Source organism: Papilio polytes, unplaced genomic scaffold, assembly GCF_000836215.1.
Source record: "Papilio polytes unplaced genomic scaffold, Ppol_1.0 DF822067.1, whole genome shotgun sequence".
Taxonomy (NCBI): Eukaryota; Metazoa; Arthropoda; class Insecta; order Lepidoptera; family Papilionidae; genus Papilio; species Papilio polytes.
Genome location: NW_013527137.1, coordinates 438,338 through 455,010, shown reverse-complemented (window position 1 = coordinate 455,010; position 16,673 = coordinate 438,338). Strand labels below are relative to the sequence as shown.

General features: G+C 33.5%; 2 protein-coding genes across 3 annotated transcripts; both read right to left on the bottom strand.

Annotated features, from left to right (window-relative positions):
- Window positions 1–526: 526 nt before the first annotated feature.
- On the bottom strand, window positions 527–7,013 carry LOC106107493 (leucine-rich repeats and immunoglobulin-like domains protein 1). The gene is made up of 7 exons (XM_013288369.1): window positions 6,200–7,013; window positions 3,936–4,394; window positions 3,496–3,763; window positions 2,542–2,922; window positions 1,936–2,117; window positions 1,588–1,702; window positions 527–1,146 (listed from the first exon to the last, which is right to left on the bottom strand). Exons 1-7 carry the CDS (start codon window positions 6,514–6,516, stop codon window positions 913–915), a joined length of 1,956 nt encoding a protein of 651 aa, XP_013143823.1. The 5' UTR covers window positions 6,517–7,013; the 3' UTR covers window positions 527–912.
- A 2,362-nt stretch (window positions 7,014–9,375) lies between these two features.
- LOC106106957 (short-chain specific acyl-CoA dehydrogenase, mitochondrial-like) lies at window positions 9,376–16,667 on the bottom strand. Of its 2 annotated transcripts, none has more exons than XM_013287615.1 (9): window positions 16,523–16,667; window positions 15,912–16,081; window positions 13,316–13,574; window positions 12,322–12,483; window positions 11,998–12,064; window positions 11,661–11,812; window positions 11,304–11,395; window positions 10,430–10,629; window positions 9,376–9,687 (listed from the first exon to the last, which is right to left on the bottom strand). In XM_013287615.1, exons 1-9 carry the CDS (start codon window positions 16,560–16,562, stop codon window positions 9,594–9,596), a joined length of 1,236 nt encoding a protein of 411 aa, XP_013143069.1. In that variant the 5' UTR covers window positions 16,563–16,667; the 3' UTR covers window positions 9,376–9,593. The 2 variants fall into 2 exon arrangements, with proteins under 2 accessions (XP_013143069.1, XP_013143070.1); XM_013287616.1 differs by having other exon boundaries at window positions 9,377–9,687; window positions 11,661–11,800.
- Between the last annotated feature and the right edge of the window lie 6 nt (window positions 16,668–16,673).

The window sequence follows — 16,673 nt, the reverse complement described above, 5'->3', positions numbered from 1 at the left end:
ACTTAAAAAATCTATGTACAAAATTCAACAATACTCGTATGTCAATTACAACTTTACATTTTTAATATTTCTGCATTGGAAGGGAATCTTTACAAAATCAACAATATTCTTACTAATCTTACTCTTACTAATATTATAAATGCGAAAGTTTAGATGGATGGATAGATGGATGGATGGATGGATGTTTCTTAGCGTTTGTAGCCTAAACGGCTAAACGGATCTCCATGAAATTTAGGACAGGTTTAGAGCAAAGTCTGGAAGAACACATAGGCTACTTTTTATCCCTGGAATAGTTACGGTTGCCGTGGGATTCATCAATTTAGTTTTTTAATGTTTACTCGATCATTCTGCAACGGTTCAACATATCTTATTGAAATTTGGCACAGATATAAAACAAAGTCTGGAGTACACATAGGATAAGCATCATCCCCGAGAAATGTCCGGTTCCCGAGGGATACCTAGCTTTTTGTAATTTATATAGTTTGTACGTTTTCTAATACCACGCGTACGAAGTCGCGGGCAACAGCTCGTTTTAAATGTTTATAAAATTAATCTCATAAAAATGATTTTTATTTTTAAATTAAGATAAATTAAAACAGGTATTACGTTCCAACTATTCTAAAATTATGTAAACACAACATTCATTATCAATATTGTGATTTTGTTAAACATTCATACTTTCTTGCAAATTTTAATTTTATTATTTACATATTTTCTTGTTACACATTCATTTATTGCAATTAAGGTTAACACATGACTTTATTCTAACCGCTAATTTAAATTTTGATTTTCGAAACATTGCTATCTCCCTTTTACCAACGGGAATGAAAAAGACGAAGTTATTGTACATGCTTTGGCAATAAAATCTCATTTACATTAGAAAACCTTCCTAATTCAAACTTGAGACATTATTTAAGCTTTATTAAACGCTCCGAATTTTTCTTTCTGCAATCCATTGCTATTTTTAATATCTGTGGCAGTTTGTCGTTTACGTTGCAACGCGGCTTGACGCACCCTGTGCCGACGTCTGTTCCGTACGAGGTACACGCACAGCGCGCCCGCTATCAGCAGCGCCACCGTAATGCACGCTACTAATATTATTATTAGATAATTGAATTTAGGACCCGAATCTGTTGACGGTTGTAACTGAAATTAAAAAAAAAACAATTTTGCTGTCGATTCTTTCTTTTCGTACTTATTTTGTCTTGAAAAATAGTTTTAAAAAAAAACTTTTTTAAACGTATGTGGGTTGCAAGCATCAGCGCCTCTTCCTTGTCATACTATTACGAATAAGATCATAAATGGTAGGGAGGCCAAATTTTACTCTATTCCCTCCTCATAACTTATTCGAAAAGGATGGGAAGGAAAAGTGGATTTGACAGTGGAGAAGATGCATAGGTAGGGGAAATATCCTCTTTTGTGCGTCTTCCCCGTTGATTAAGTGTAGGCATCTGCAATTGCGGATGTCTATGGGCGTTTGCTTCGCTTACTCGTTTGCCACCTTATAATAAAAACAATAGTAGCCGACATTGCAAGGAAATTGTAATAAAGAAAAGTTCTTCCCAGTAGTTTAGATATAATACTTACAATGTAAGTGCCGTGTGGTCCCGCGCGCATCATCATGTCGCTGCACATGGCGGGCTCCGTCCAGTTGTACCAGTGCACCAGCCGCAGACCCTCGTACCCGCGAGGGGACCCGCATCTAATAATATAACCGATAATTGACTGACCCGCAAAAAATACGACGAAATGAGGGTGAGACCAACGCGCGCGCTCTTGTCACGCCCATAAACATTTAAAAAACTATGACGTCACAATAATTGAATGTCGTTTTTAAACAGCAGGACTTAATTTTCAAATGGTTAATCCTAAGTCTGGATCCGTGTCTAATCTTTTGGTTGAAAATTAGCATCTCTTCATACAATATATTCCTACCTGAGTTCTGTCAGCAATCTTGAGTTACTTTTATAGAGTATCGGCAGAAGATCGTCCAGCAACCATTGTAATTGGCAAGAGCACTCCCAAGGGTTGTACTGCAGATCTGCGCCCTCGCCCAGCGACCCCCAGTCTAAAAGACCCTTCGACAATCGGGACAAATTGTTCTTGCTTATATCGATCTGAAACGATACAAAGATTGAATTAAGAACTAAGAAATATCGTATTTATTCCATTTTATTTATATCTAAAGGTTTATTGTAGACTAGCTGTTGCTCGCGACTTTGCCAGCGTGAAATTAAAAAATATAGCCTATGTTACTCATAGATAAATTACCTTTCTAACGGTGAAGCAATTTTTTAAAATCGGCCCAATAGTTTTTGAGTTATTTCAATACATACAAAAATACAAATCTTTCCTCTTTAAAATATAGGTAAATCTGAATGTTCAATGCGTAGTATTTATTGAAAAAAAAATTGCACTACTTAAGTCCTATAATAATCTGGATCTGATTGGGTCTGTTCGTTCCTCATTTTTTTAGTATTTTTGTCTTTATAAAGTTTGTGAGTACAAATGAATTACAATATTTTAAATAGATTTACTCACCATACATAACGACGTTGCATCAAAAGCGCCCTCTTGTATTTCACTCAAAGAACCACAGTTAGACATATACAGATAAAAGCAATTTCTCTCATTATTCTCATCGCCTCTACCAATAACGTTACTAAAAGCTTTGTCCTTCACAGTCACTAACTTGTGCATCTCATTCAAATATAAATTCTTTAACGACAAAATGTTTTTAAAATAAACGTCTTCTATAGGGTTGCCGTCTAAACGCAATTCTTCCAATTTCGGTAATATCTGACTGCTCAAACATTTTGGTACTTCTTTTATCAGATTGTAAGATATATCTAGACTGTATAACTTTGGTAGTTTCTTTTCTATGTTTATATCTTTTATTTGATTACCTCCTATATTGAGAATCTGGAAATAAAAACACATTTGAAAATTAAAAAAATAAAAAAACTTATATGGTAAAACCTATACCAAAATTTTTAACATCGTTCACCATAAAATTTATAATGCATCGGTCTTTTTTTCCTTACACAATATTTTATAAAAATATTTTTTTTCTTTATTTTTCCCTTAATTTTTTCCAATTTACTACACGATTTAATTTATGGTATTTAAAAAAAATCATGTATTTAAAGGTTGTTAATATTTTATCTGTAGTGGGGTAAATGTATCTAAAAAATATTTCGACGTGAACATATTTAATACTGTTACTGCTCAACCCAATATCTACTGCAGTAGAAAATTTCATGTGAAATATGTATGTTTATCTACCTATATTTACAAGATAAATAACAGATAAACTTATTTATAATGTACAAATAAACTTATCGCTTATTTGTTTACGTAGGTTTGTTTAAATATCAGTGCCTTTACTGTGGCGTTTCTTATGCGAATTTTTATTATAATGTTGCCAGTAATTAAAAATGATAGATACTTTAATTAATAATTGGTAAATATCAATGTTCTAAAGTAAATTCTTACCTCTAAATTATCGAACTCAACTTGATTCTCGTTATACATATCTGATAATCGATTGTACGATAAATCGATATAAGTGATGCCGCCGGGGAATGTAGGCCAGTGGTATAAAGTATTGATTTTTAATATGGCAATCTGCAGGGTCGGCGGCAGTGCAAATGTAAACGTTATATTGTTCTGCCCAAGGTTCAATTCTCTCAGATTGACGCACGTGAGAAATGCGCTCTCTTCTACGATCTCTATCACGTTGTTTGATAAATCTAGAAGTTCACTGTAAAGAAAAATAAGCCTAAATATATTTGGGTTACGAACTAGTAATATTTAAACATCAAATGATTTGGAAGACAAAACTTGCATACAATTTTAAGCTTTAAACAATCTTAATAAGAGTTATTTTACAACAACAAAAAGGAAAATAAATTAGGCATAACCAAAGCACTTACATACTATTGTTTAGAGGAAATGACTCCTTGGTCACGGATCTTATTCTGTTCCCGCTTAAACTCAATCTTTTAACGACTTTAAACGGCTCACTCTCACTCTTCTGTAGCAACAGATCATAAATTCCATTTTTACTTAAATCTAAATCCTCCAACAGAATCATTGGACTCAAAGCATCTGTCGGCATCTTCTTTAAAAGGTTACTTTGTAAATTCAACCTTTTTAAATTGTGTAAATATTTAAAATCTAACAAATTGAAATCTGTCAATTTGTTGTACGATAAATCGAGTTCTTCTAAATGTTCTATGTTCGTGAAAAGATCTGGTGTTATTTCCATCAGTTCGTTTTGTGAGAAGGATAATCTCTTCAGGTTGGGTACATCACTAAATGCATCCGGCCAGTACGTCTTGATTGCATTGTTACTGAACCTTAGACTTTCTACTTGTGAATTTGGTGGTAATCTGGAAGTTAAAATGGAGATTAAAAATATCAACAGTAACGAAAATATTCTTGTAATGTAGATTATTAATATTATACTGAGGACATCCTTAATGACCATTAACTAAGTCTAGACGGTAGGCTCTTAATACTGAGAGTTAAACTAATTTTTATACAGCTTCATAGTTTTTGTGGTTAACAGTTCGCAACTATTAATTATTTTATTCAATAATCTCCCGCCATCGTCTTATTGGTGTCAATGTATTACAAGAAAAGGTAGAATTAGGTGCAAATTCCAATGTAATGATTTATCGAGGTAAATTAAGATACAATCGATAAAAGATTGCCTCCTGTGAAAAAGATTTGCACAAACATCTCCGGCACAGTTCGTTGTGGTGATTGATGGGCTGCCGTAGACGATAACGCGGACAACGAACTTCACAACAATTAGTAACAGTTTGATAAGTCTGATGATTTTTTTGACGTAAACGTATTTAGAGCGCGTGCACATCTTTGACTAAACTATCGTACAATTGTTTAGTCGAGCTAGTCCTATAAGTTTATATGGAGGTGCGCACACTACTAGATATTAGTTGTGCAAGTAAACAGTTGAGTTGGCTGCGAAACAACAGACGTGCGATAGTTCGGTCTAAGTATCCTCTGCTGTTTTGTCATGCTGAGGTACTTTGTACAAACACAGCCATTCCTCTCATTCTCTTTAAGAATAAGAGAGATGAGAATATATTTTACGCAGTCGTTTCCCGCAATGGAAACTGGCGGTAAGCATCTCTAAAAGAGATTTCCTACGTTACCATTGTATAAAGGTAAACGCGGAAGTAATGTAAATAGGTTACCAATCTTAATTTAAAAGAAAAGTCTATAAAAAGGATAAGGATAATGAAAATTTTGATGCGTTCATCTCAGAGCATAAACTTGTGCTCATAACTTGTGTTTTCATTGACGAAACATGTCATCTCAATGTGTTTGAGATTTCAGTATTTTTATTGTATTTCTTACGAGTTATTACAGCAGTGGAAATCGCTTGCTAGTTTCTTGAATGAAAATACGTGTTCTTTACATATTTGTATTACTCTTTTATATGCGTTTTAATTATTTTTAAAATATTTTACCCTAATCGATCGTATTATGTACATTGTTTCAATGGCACAAGCGTTTGCTTTGGACAAAGTAAACAAAGGGTCGGTTGATACTCAGAGATAAAGGTTCTCATACTTTGATAAGTGTCATATCTAGTATCGAAGTGCATTACGTTACGCGGTATGACGCTGATGTTGATTCATATTTATAAAAGAAAATGTTACTGTTCTTAGAAAATTCGACAACATTTTTTTAAATTATTAATAACGTCATATACTTGAGCAATAATCAAAGACCAAAATTACAGACATGAAAAAGAGAACATTCAATATTGTTCGATGACTAAATCTGTTAGGAGTGGTCATTATCTAATAATTAAATTTAAAATTTGGTTACGAAGCCGCAGTCTCGCTTTGTGGAAAGAGATTAACTGTCAATATTTGCTTCAAAAGCAAAGATTTTTTATCTAAGTAATGCTATTTTTAGATATTAACTGTACTGTTAACTACTGCCTAATAATGTTACGTTGAAGGTGCACTGTATTTTCCACAGCTATATTTTCTCTGTAATTAGGGCTTTAAAAGTGTAAGGTTTTATGTAAATGATGATAAGGCATCAAGGTCCATTAGTTAATCTGTATTTATAACAGTGTAAAAACCACGTAACGCATTATCATCTACAGAACAGAATATTTTTGATTACCTTACCAATTAAATTTTAATATAATTACCTGCCAAGAGTGTTGAGTCCTAAACCTTCAAAGGCAGCAGATATTTTCAATCCATTCGGGTTCTCCGGCCACTGTATTTTATCTAAATCGGCAACATTTTGTATCCTATCCAATTCAGAACACAATATATTGAACACTAAATGAGTACCATCGACATCTGGTATTTCACTGCACGTACAAAACGAACATAATTTTATTAATTTCTGCACTTCCTCCGTAACGTTCACATCGAATTCTTGGCCTTTGACGTTAAAAATTAAAAAGTTAAACGTCAAAATGATGATGGCGCGCATTTTGAACCGCGCGCGCGAACACATCTATATTCGTCGTGTAATCGAGGTGAAATGATAAAATTCGTTATCAACTATTATCGCGGCATTGATGATGTGAATACGCTGAAAGTGACGCGGTAAAAATTAAACTACGAAATTGTGAGTATAATTAAATCGAAATTTACTAAAACACAAAACCAATAACCTATAATTCACTTGTATTGCAAGAAACTTATCGTATACCGTATCGAATACGTTCGAGTGAAAAAACAATTGAATCGAATTTTTAGGTTAGAATAAATATTTGATATCTAAATCGCACATCTTTATTGCTCTATTTCATTAGAGTCAAGGGCATTTAAATAACAGTTACAACAAAACTGTTAAACGTTTATCAAATTAACGTTATATAAGATAGAAACTAAAGAATACTAAGAGATAGGAACTATGACTAAGCGGTGATACAAACTCCTTGTACCTACGCCTTATACTTTATTAGTAAAACATCTCGTAGGTGCCGCGAAATTAATATAAACGTTATTTGGCAGTGCTTGTTTAGGCAATTGCCTAAATCTTATTTAATCGCATTTATGTTTTTTTTTACATTACTAAATATTTTTTTAAATAGAGAATCAGTATTGTGTATGATTTGTCTTTTTTAAATTATGGAGTTTTGAAATTTTTTACTTTTAAATTGATATCTACTAGTGCGTCTTGAAATGTTTTTTCCATATATGCGGGAGACAATAAAAAAAGATAGTGCACGTAGATACTAAGTACAGTCAGCAATAAAATGTTGATCAGACTATTTATAATACAAAGAATGAGTTAAAATCTTACTATTATAAATGCGAAAGTTTAGATGGATGGATGTTCGTTTGCAGCCTGAACGATTTCGATGAAATTTGGTACAGATGTAGAGGATAGTCAGGAAGAATACATATGCTACTCACTTTTGTTTTTTTTAATACCACGAGTTCGGACTCGCGAAAGGTAGTATTCTATAAATAAATATATTTATCCCGTCCATATAAATAACCATTCCTTTATCTATTTATATGATATAACATTTGTTTTCTATATATTCAAAGCAAACGAGTGAGATGGCAATAATAAATAAAATAAATTCATCATAACATAAATGTGGAGTTGACTGTACATACGATGAACGGGACTTTGCGCAACCGAAAGACCTGTGGAAGTTATCTCTATTGATTACACTTTACACATTAATTTTTTATCTGTCTATATCTGTTTCCTAAATTAAATTGTAAAAAAAAATCTGCTCTATCCTATACTAATATTATAAATGATATTCTGTATTTTTGAAATAACTCGAACCTACTGGGCCGATTTAAAAATCCTTCATCATTAAAAAGCCATGTTTTCGCTGAGTAACATTTTTTTTTATAATAAAAGGGGGAAAACGAGCGTCGAGAACACCGAGGAGGCTAGGCTATTATTAAATTCCACGCGTACGAAGTCACGAACAACATCTAGTATTTTACATTTAAAGACATTACTTACTCCATACATGAGGTTAGTACAAAATATGACTACTTTTGTTGTAAATAAGGAAACGTGTACTCAATTTGTAATTAAAAGAAAACTTCATGTTGTTACAAAAATATATTTGTTATCTAAACAGATTATAACAAAATAACAATATTATAATAACCAGGTAAACTTGATTATTGTGTTTGCATTTTGATCGTTTAGGTTTTCGCGATTTGTGACAGTTTTTATATTTTTTTTTACATTTTTTAAATAAAAGCAGTTGCAATATATTTACAGCTGACGGGTTAAGAAAATTCTTTAACAAATTAACAATTTCACTCCAATTCATTAAAGGATTTTCAATCGTAGCGTTTTGTTATTTAAGAAAGTAAAATAAATTAAAACCAGTAAACTTAGCTTTAAATAACATTTAAACTTATATGAAAACTTAGTTTTACTGCACTTTTTGAAACTGTCAGCTAATAAAATATTTAATAAATCAAATAATTTATACAAAAGATAACAAAAACAGAAATTTCTATGAAAAATCTTCAAAATATTTTTTAAACCAAACAAGATATAAATATTTTAAATAAGACTAGCTGTTCCTGTGCGGATTCTTCCGCATGAAATTATGTTTTTATTTTATTGTTTACATTTGTCAAATTATCAATAGCAAATGTCAAAATGACATAACATGACAAACCTTGGCAATCTTGCTTCCTTGATGTTGGCAGCAACTTATGGTCTCTTTCCCACATTAGGGTTTTTATCAAAAATATTTACCCCTTAAGTTTAATGGTGTGAAATATATAGCCTAAAGCGTGACGTAAGTGTAGGGCTTTTTAGTAAAAAGAAAATTATTAAAAAATATGCTGTAATTGCTGACATCTTAGGCAACAAAGAAGTGTGTGTTTACGCTTTATTATAATAGTATAGATGTAATGGAATGGATTCATTAAGTACATAATATATTTTCAAACACAACAAATGCTACTCAGCCTTACACTTTAGCTTACATCAAATACTTTGTTCATAGAATACTTATATTTATAAATTCATGTTTTAACTCGAAAATAAGAGAAAACTCAATATAACAAAGAAATATACTAAAATAATACATAACAACATATTTTTTTTATATACTTTTATGTGGGTTAAAACTGCAAACAATCATACTTCATACTAATATTACAAATGCGAAAGTTTAGATGGATGTTTGTTAGAGTTTGTAGCCTTAATGGCTGACCACATTACGATGAAATTTGGTATTGATGTAGAGAATAGTCTGGAAGAACACATAGGCTATTCATTTTTTTTTTAATTCCACGAGGACGGTGTCGCGGCCTAAAACTAGTAAACAATAAAAGTGATATTAAACAATACATATTACATACATTTATAATTTAAAGTATATTGATATTTTTAAGTAAATTTATTAAATTTTGTTATTTTTATTGAATTTGACTTTAGTAAGTATAATTGGTTACAGATTATCCCACCGTTCATTTATTGTGCGTTACTTTGTATGCGATAAATATATTTAAAACTAATTGCATTGTAATTAGATATGTAGTTATTGTCGAGTTCGTCCTTGTTGAGAATCACTTAGCTGAAAGGTTTTATTAGAGCGCGTCGTGTTCCCGCAGCAGGTAGTGTCCGATGAGACGCTTCTGTACGTCTGTCACGCCGCCGTAGATCTGAGTACCTCTTGCATCCCTAAAAAAATAATCCACAATTAAAAAAAAGAAAATGGAGAAAAACCGTTAAAACAAAAGAAAACACAAATTTAAATACAGACTAAAAAAAAAAAATTGCTTTTTATGGATTTACTTGATGTATAAATAGATCTTTATTTCGTAATCTGTTTGAACGGTTTTTTTTATGTTACGAACGAAATCAAATGTGTGAAATATTGGCTACTTTTGTTTTAAATATTTCAATTTCAAAAAAACTACTACAAAAGTACAGGTTAGCAAATTAAATTTTTAAATGCCTATTACACCTTCCTAATAAAGTATAATAAAAGGGGGGATGAGTCTCGCACATGGCGTTACTACCGCTAACTGTGCTGGAGGGATTATTTTCGTCACACCTAAGGCCCAATTTTAGTCCCTTTCTCCCCTTTTTTGAAAAAGGAAGAAAAGCAATTGTTCAACTGAACTTAAAAAGAAGATGAGATATTATTTTTAAGTTAAGTTGAACAGAGTTCTGTTGATTAAAAGTAGGCAACGTATCTACAAGCCGGTCTATGGGTAACGTTCGCTTCGCCATCTTAGCGAATTCAGGTGGCTTACCCGTTTGCCACCTTATGATGGTAAACCTGTAATGTAAGTAACTGGTAATAATTATAACACGACTTATATTATTATACCTTGTGAATATTGGAGAATTGTATTTAGTCGGATTATACATCTTGGACAACACGCACGTGTTTTATTTCGTACACCACAAACCCCACCTGTAATGTCTCTCGGCGTCGTGCGTGGTGGCGAGCCCGCGGCCGCCCAGTATCTGCACGCAGTGGTCTGCGGCGGCGGTGGCGTTCCTGCCCGCCACGTACTTCGCCATCGAGCTGTTCTTGGTGCTGACGTGCGTCGCCGCGCGGTACGTCAGCAGCCGCGCCGTCTCCGTCAGGATGCTCATCTCCGTCAGACGCTCCTGGGACACGGTATTATGTCGAAACAACTCAAAAACCAACATTTTATATCTATAGCAAAACGAGAGACATTAAAACACTTTATAGGTAACTTTGCTTTTGCCCGCTATCTCGACCGTTATTGAATACAATTAGTAAGACTAAGGGCCTGTCCCACCACTGGCTGATAGAGACTCAAATAGCTTAAAAATGACGTCACTGTCAGATAAGGTAGCAAAATAATAATAATAATAATAATTTATTTAATAATAATGATTCCGCAGCCGGTGGAGTTCTATTTTTTATATAATGTGTTTTTTTTTATTAAAATTATGTAATATATATTATATGTAAAAATAAGTAATTAAAGATATATGGGGATAATAAAATAATAAAACAATAATAATAAATTCCATATAAGATATTTCCATCACATATTTTACATGTTGGATTGCTATCAGAGAATTTACAATTTGGTGGGACAGGTCCTAAGTAGATCACTTCCCAGACTATGTTCCAAATCTGTGCTAAATGTCATCGAGATGAGTTATGCCTTTATGGAGATACTTAGTAAGAAATATCCATCCATCCAACTAAATAAATGCTAAACTTTAACATTTCTAATATTTGTACGATTATTATATCTAACGCTCCTTTTCCCTATATAAATTTTGTTTAATTAGGTAAGAATTCTTACCTGAACGGAAGGTAATCTGGTCAGCTTTTTACCAAAGGCTTCCCTTTCTTTGGCATAATTAATAGCTGTGTCTAAAGCCGCTTGTGCGATACCTGAAAATATGCATTTAATATTTAATTAACATTTCTGCCTTTACACCAAAATCTTCTTTTGTACAGTCAACTGCACAAATACGTACACTTTAAACTTTGGAAACTTAAATAGGTAGACATTTACAAAATTATGTATGCAGGTAAAAGCGTACGAACAGATTATTGAATAAATATTTTTAAAACGGTAAACTGAAATAGAATCTTTGTAATTGTGTACACTTTTAAGAAGCTGACTGTACAAAATAGATTCTATAAACTAACTTACCGACAGCATGAGCTGCGATACCTATCCTCGCCTGATCTAATTGTTCCATCGCAATCTTGAAGCCCTCGCCCACCTGCCCCACCATGTAGGCCTTCGGTATGCGCACCTCCTCGAATGTGACGTCACAAGCCGTCACCGCCCTGTCATAAACACTTTACTTCTGCCTTATAAGCCCTCTTCACATACTCGCTTTAATACATTTACTAGCAGAAGGCGAAAGGAAAGTCGAAGTGGCATTTTCTAACCCAAATGTCAGTCACACATAAAAATTACAATAAGAGAAACAAAGTTAAAGATTAACAGAATATTAACCACCAGTAAGCATTAATTATTATACCTGACGCTCATCAAAGGTTGCTTCTTTCCTCTGAATACACCTTCTGCTTCCGTCGGTACGAGGAAACCTGAATATATAACAACGAACAAAATTCTTAATTCAAAAGGATCTTAACAACATTATAAATGCCAAGGTTTTGATGAATGGATGTTTGTTTGTTTGTAGCTGAAACTGCTGAACGGTTCTTGATGAAATTTGGCATAAATATAGAGGAAAATCTGGAAGAATACATTAACTACCATTTTTGTTCATTTTTAAATTTCATACGGACAGAATCGCAGTCCAAAGCTCGTAACTAGAATAATTCAGTGTAATAGCACTTACACGCTAATCCTTTATGTCGGAGCGCAGGGTCTACGGTAGCGAATACTACGAGCGCAGACCCCTCGATAGCAGAAGACACCCAGCTCTTCTTGCCGTTCAGTATGACATGGTCTCCATCGAAGGTTGCCTTGGTCTTTATACTAGCTACGTCACTGCCCGCGTCTAAAAGTTATTAATTTTCGAGTATAAGAGAAAAACTACGAAACTGCTTTATTGTAGTAACCCAATGAAGCTTTGGTTATTGTCTATTGGCACGCTATGAGAGACAAAATTTGCCAATTTTATTGTTTCCTTCTTGTTTCTGTCCCGGCTCGAAGGACCAATTGTTTATTCGAAAATTACATTCTTTGGTACGCGCGAACATTTCCAATATTTAGAAAAAAGTAACATGTGATGAATATAAATTTCATTTAATGTTCCCATTCTCAACATACTAAATACGTGAATAATTTTGTAATTTAATTCAATAACCTCTGATGCCAAACATTGAGTATCATTTATCAATAAAAGTATAAACCATGACTTTATGCTGTCAGAATTGTCCTGATAAGAGTCATGTTAGAGATAAAATAGGTAAAAATATTCTCGGCAAAAAACAAAAACAACAATCAAATAAAAACAAGTTTAACAGTGGTAGAGCCCGCTTTAACATCTTCGCACCGGCCGGCTCGCCCCCACCAATACCATGACCACACAGAAGACAGGCGTGAAGTGGAAGTAATTCCGCGTTTCGTCTGATAAGTGTGGTGCTGGAGGCCTAATTTTAGTCCCTTTCCCTTTCCACCCTTTTCTTAAGAGGATAGGATGGAAAGGAAAAGTGGATTTGACGGTGGAGGAGATGCATAGGAAAGGGAAATGTCCTCTATGTGTTGCGTCTCCTCCGCCGTCCATTAAGGGTAGGCAACGTTTCTGCAATTCCGGATGTTTATGGGCTGCGGTCGCTTTCCATTTCGGTGGATTCAGGTGGCCGCTACCTCGTTAATTTAAAACTTACCAGGTTCACTGAGTGCAAAACACCCAATAGATCCCTTAGTAAAATCACAGAGAAAGATTTCCTTCTGTTGTGCTGTGCCTTTTTCGTTAACAAGGTTTGTATAGAGGAAGTTATGGAGGCTCATGATCATGCCAGTACTGGCACAGCCACGGGACAGTTCCTCCACAGCCACGGCCACTGATAGGTAGTCGAGCTCTCGACCTCCGTATGTTTCCTCTACTGCCATGCCCATAAAGCCCATGTCTGTGAGGCATTTGATCTGTAAGTGATAAGGTAAACTAGTTTAGTTCAATTTAAACTTGAGTTTTACTCCCTTTTAATACATAGTCAGAGTCTGACTATTGGTAATAAAAAATAGACGAAACATGTACATATGTTTAGATATAAAAGTAAACAACAAAAATATCTTTGATTTTAGATAGTTTTTAACTTTTCCATAATAAAAATAAATAAATCTTAATAATCAACTACACCTTTGATAACCGGTATTGTAAATTTCATCATTTACCACATCAATGAAATGTTTGCTCAGTTAACTAGAGTATGGAAATTCCAAGATATTTCGTAAATGCCTTTAAAATTATCTGTAGATTATCGAACAATCATAGTTTATAATTACACTGATATTATAAATGTGAAATTTTAGATGGATGGATGTTAGAGTTTGTAGCCTAAACGGCTAAACGGATTTCGATGAAATTTGGTATAGACACAGAGGAAAGTCTGGAAGAACACATAGGCTACTCATTTTCGTTTTTTTTAATACCACGCGGACGGAGTCGCGGGAGAAAGCTAGTAGTTTATAATTACAATCGGTTTTACCCTGTTTTAAATTACTTTAATTAAATTCCTAAAAAAATTTGAATTCTCAAATGTTGTGTGGCACCTCAACTATTACATAAGTTAAAACATGAAGTACGCATGGAAAAATGTACGAGATAAAACAATAAGCGTATGTTACAGTTGTAAAAGGACGCTGCCGCTGTTTTTATCAATACGGCCGCGAGATACGACGCTCGCTGATAAGCTAATACTAATTTCAATTGTACAAATGAATGACGAAATTAATTAAAGAAACATATGACAAAATTTTTATTATATTACATGCTTTAAACATAAAGGTAACCACATTATTATGTGCCTGAAAGATCATCTATCTATACTATTATAATAAACCGTAAACACACACTTCTTTGTTGCCTAAGATGTCAGCATTTACAGCATGTTTTTGAATAATTCCTTTTTTTATAAAAAAACCCTACACTTACGTCACGCTTTAGGCTATATATTTCCACGCCATTAAACTTAGGGAGTAAATTTTGGATAAAAACTCTAATGTGGGAAAGAGACCATAAGTTACTGCCAACATCAAGAAAGCAAAATTTGATACGGATAAAGCCGCACGGAAACAGCTAGTCATACATAAAGGTGATTAACAATTTTTTAATGGTTTAAAAATTAGTTCAGTAGTTTTGAAGCCTATTCAATACAAGCAATCAAATATTTCCACTTTATATTATTAATATACAAATACTACCAGTCCGTATCTTAAAATGTTCAGTCAAATTCATTATCATCAACTTGCCCTTATCCCTTATGGAGGGTCGACACAGTATGTGCTGATCTTCCATACATCTCTATCAGCCGTCATATCTGAATCCACTCCTTTCTTAAGCATATCCCCTTTCACACAATCCATTCATACTTTCTTTGGTCTTCCTCTTCCTTTGTAGCCATCCACATTGATTCTTAACACTCTATGGTTATATCCCCATTGTCTCATCATTGTTGTTATGTTCAGTCAAATTGCATAAACATTTTATATTCAAATATTTATGATCTTGATAAATAACTAAAGATTACATACAGTATTATGTAAAGGTTATCAGTAAGTTAAGAATAATACATATCATTGTATCCAACACTATCTCTCCATTCATAGATTAAAAAACAAACTGTATTTTTATATAACATCAGAACCCATCATGCATGGTAATCCCATTAAAATTACAATAATATGTGTCCAGTAGTTTAGGCATATGTCAACATACATTGGTTTCTATTCATAGTGCATTTCTTTTAAATACAATTTATAAGTCAGTTGTTTCTTAATATTATAAAAAGGAAAGATTTGATTTTTTTCACATGAGACGGGGCAAACGAGCGGCGGGAAAACAAAGGTGGTCAATAACGCCCATGGACATCCACAACACCAGAAGAACTACAGATGCATTGCCGGCCTTTGAGGAAATTGTAGGCTTGCTTCTTGAAGGACCCTAAGTCATATTGGTTTGGAAATACCACCGAGGACAGACCGTTCCACAATACTGCTGTGCGGGGCAGAAAGTTCTGCGAAAACCGCATGGTGTGATTTTGATATGTATTGAAATAACTCAACAAAAACTGGGACGGTTTCAGCATAATTGAAAAAAAACTATTTGCAACATTAAAAACCTATGTTTTCACTGAACAACATAATAATATATTTTTAGTGGAAATAACATTTTTTTTCACATAGATGACATCACAAGCAATAGCTAATTCTTTGTATCAAAGTTGATGTCAATGTAACTTTATCAGCTTATCAGAAACTCACCTGGTTAAAGGGGAACCTTCCTTCCAAATCCAGCTTCCTAGCATTTGGCTTCAGCTGTTCATCTGCAAATTGTCTTGCTATTTTTTGAATTTCCAGCTGCTGATCATTCAGTACACTTGTGAATGTCCTCACTCCTGTTATAGATGTCTTTGCACATTGTACCAATGTCACTGCAAATAATATATTACTGATCAACTTTCAAATAAAGATATTAAAAATAATGAATGTTTTAGTAATTAAACATACAAGGTTTTTATAAAATGGGGGTAGTTAATTAAATGTTGTCCTCACTAAAATTGATATTAGAAAATGTAATATTTTCCAATGTGAAAAATTTACATAAAAATGATAAAGCATTTTTATGAATATGAACCTTTGGAAAATGTGGTTTGGAAGAAAATTCTATGTAACATAGTGTTTTCCAAGCTTTTTTTCAGTGTGACCCCTGTAGCATATAAAATAACGATGTGCGACGAAAAATCGGCCACTGGTTGACTCTTAAGTCGTATAGATTGTGTAGCCTTTGTCCCACACTGTTAGTGACACGAGAGCAGCTTCTAACAACACTGGAGTACACACTTGTCGATATTTTAAAAGGTAAAACAACTTACAAGAACTTTTCGCAGATTTAAAGAGCGCACCGGCTACCATGATAACGCTGGCTTAGTGAATGTAGGCAACTGTCACACAACTCGAGTTAAAATGTATTGCAAAATGATATAATGACCGATACTGATAAATCCAAGGTTAAGCTTCTGGTCG

Coding starts and splice junctions, on each gene's coding strand:
- LOC106107493 (XM_013288369.1), bottom strand. CDS start 6,516: ATGTGTTCGCGCGCGCGGTTCAAAATGCGCGCCATCATCATTTTGACG. Junction 2,923..3,495: donor TTGAGTTCGATAATTTAGAG/GTAAGAATTTAC, acceptor TTTTATTTCCAG/ATTCTCAATATAGGAGGTAA. Junction 2,118..2,541: donor ATGCAACGTCGTTATGTATG/GTGAGTAAATCT, acceptor GTATCGTTTCAG/ATCGATATAAGCAAGAACAA.
- LOC106106957 (XM_013287615.1), bottom strand. CDS start 16,562: ATGGTAGCCGGTGCGCTCTTTAAATCTGCGAAAAGTTCTT. Junction 13,575..15,911: donor GAAGGTTCCCCTTTAACCAG/GTGAGTTTCTGA, acceptor TATCACTTACAG/ATCAAATGCCTCACAGACAT. Junction 12,484..13,315: donor TTTTGCACTCAGTGAACCTG/GTAAGTTTTAAA, acceptor AATAACTTTTAG/ACGCGGGCAGTGACGTAGCT.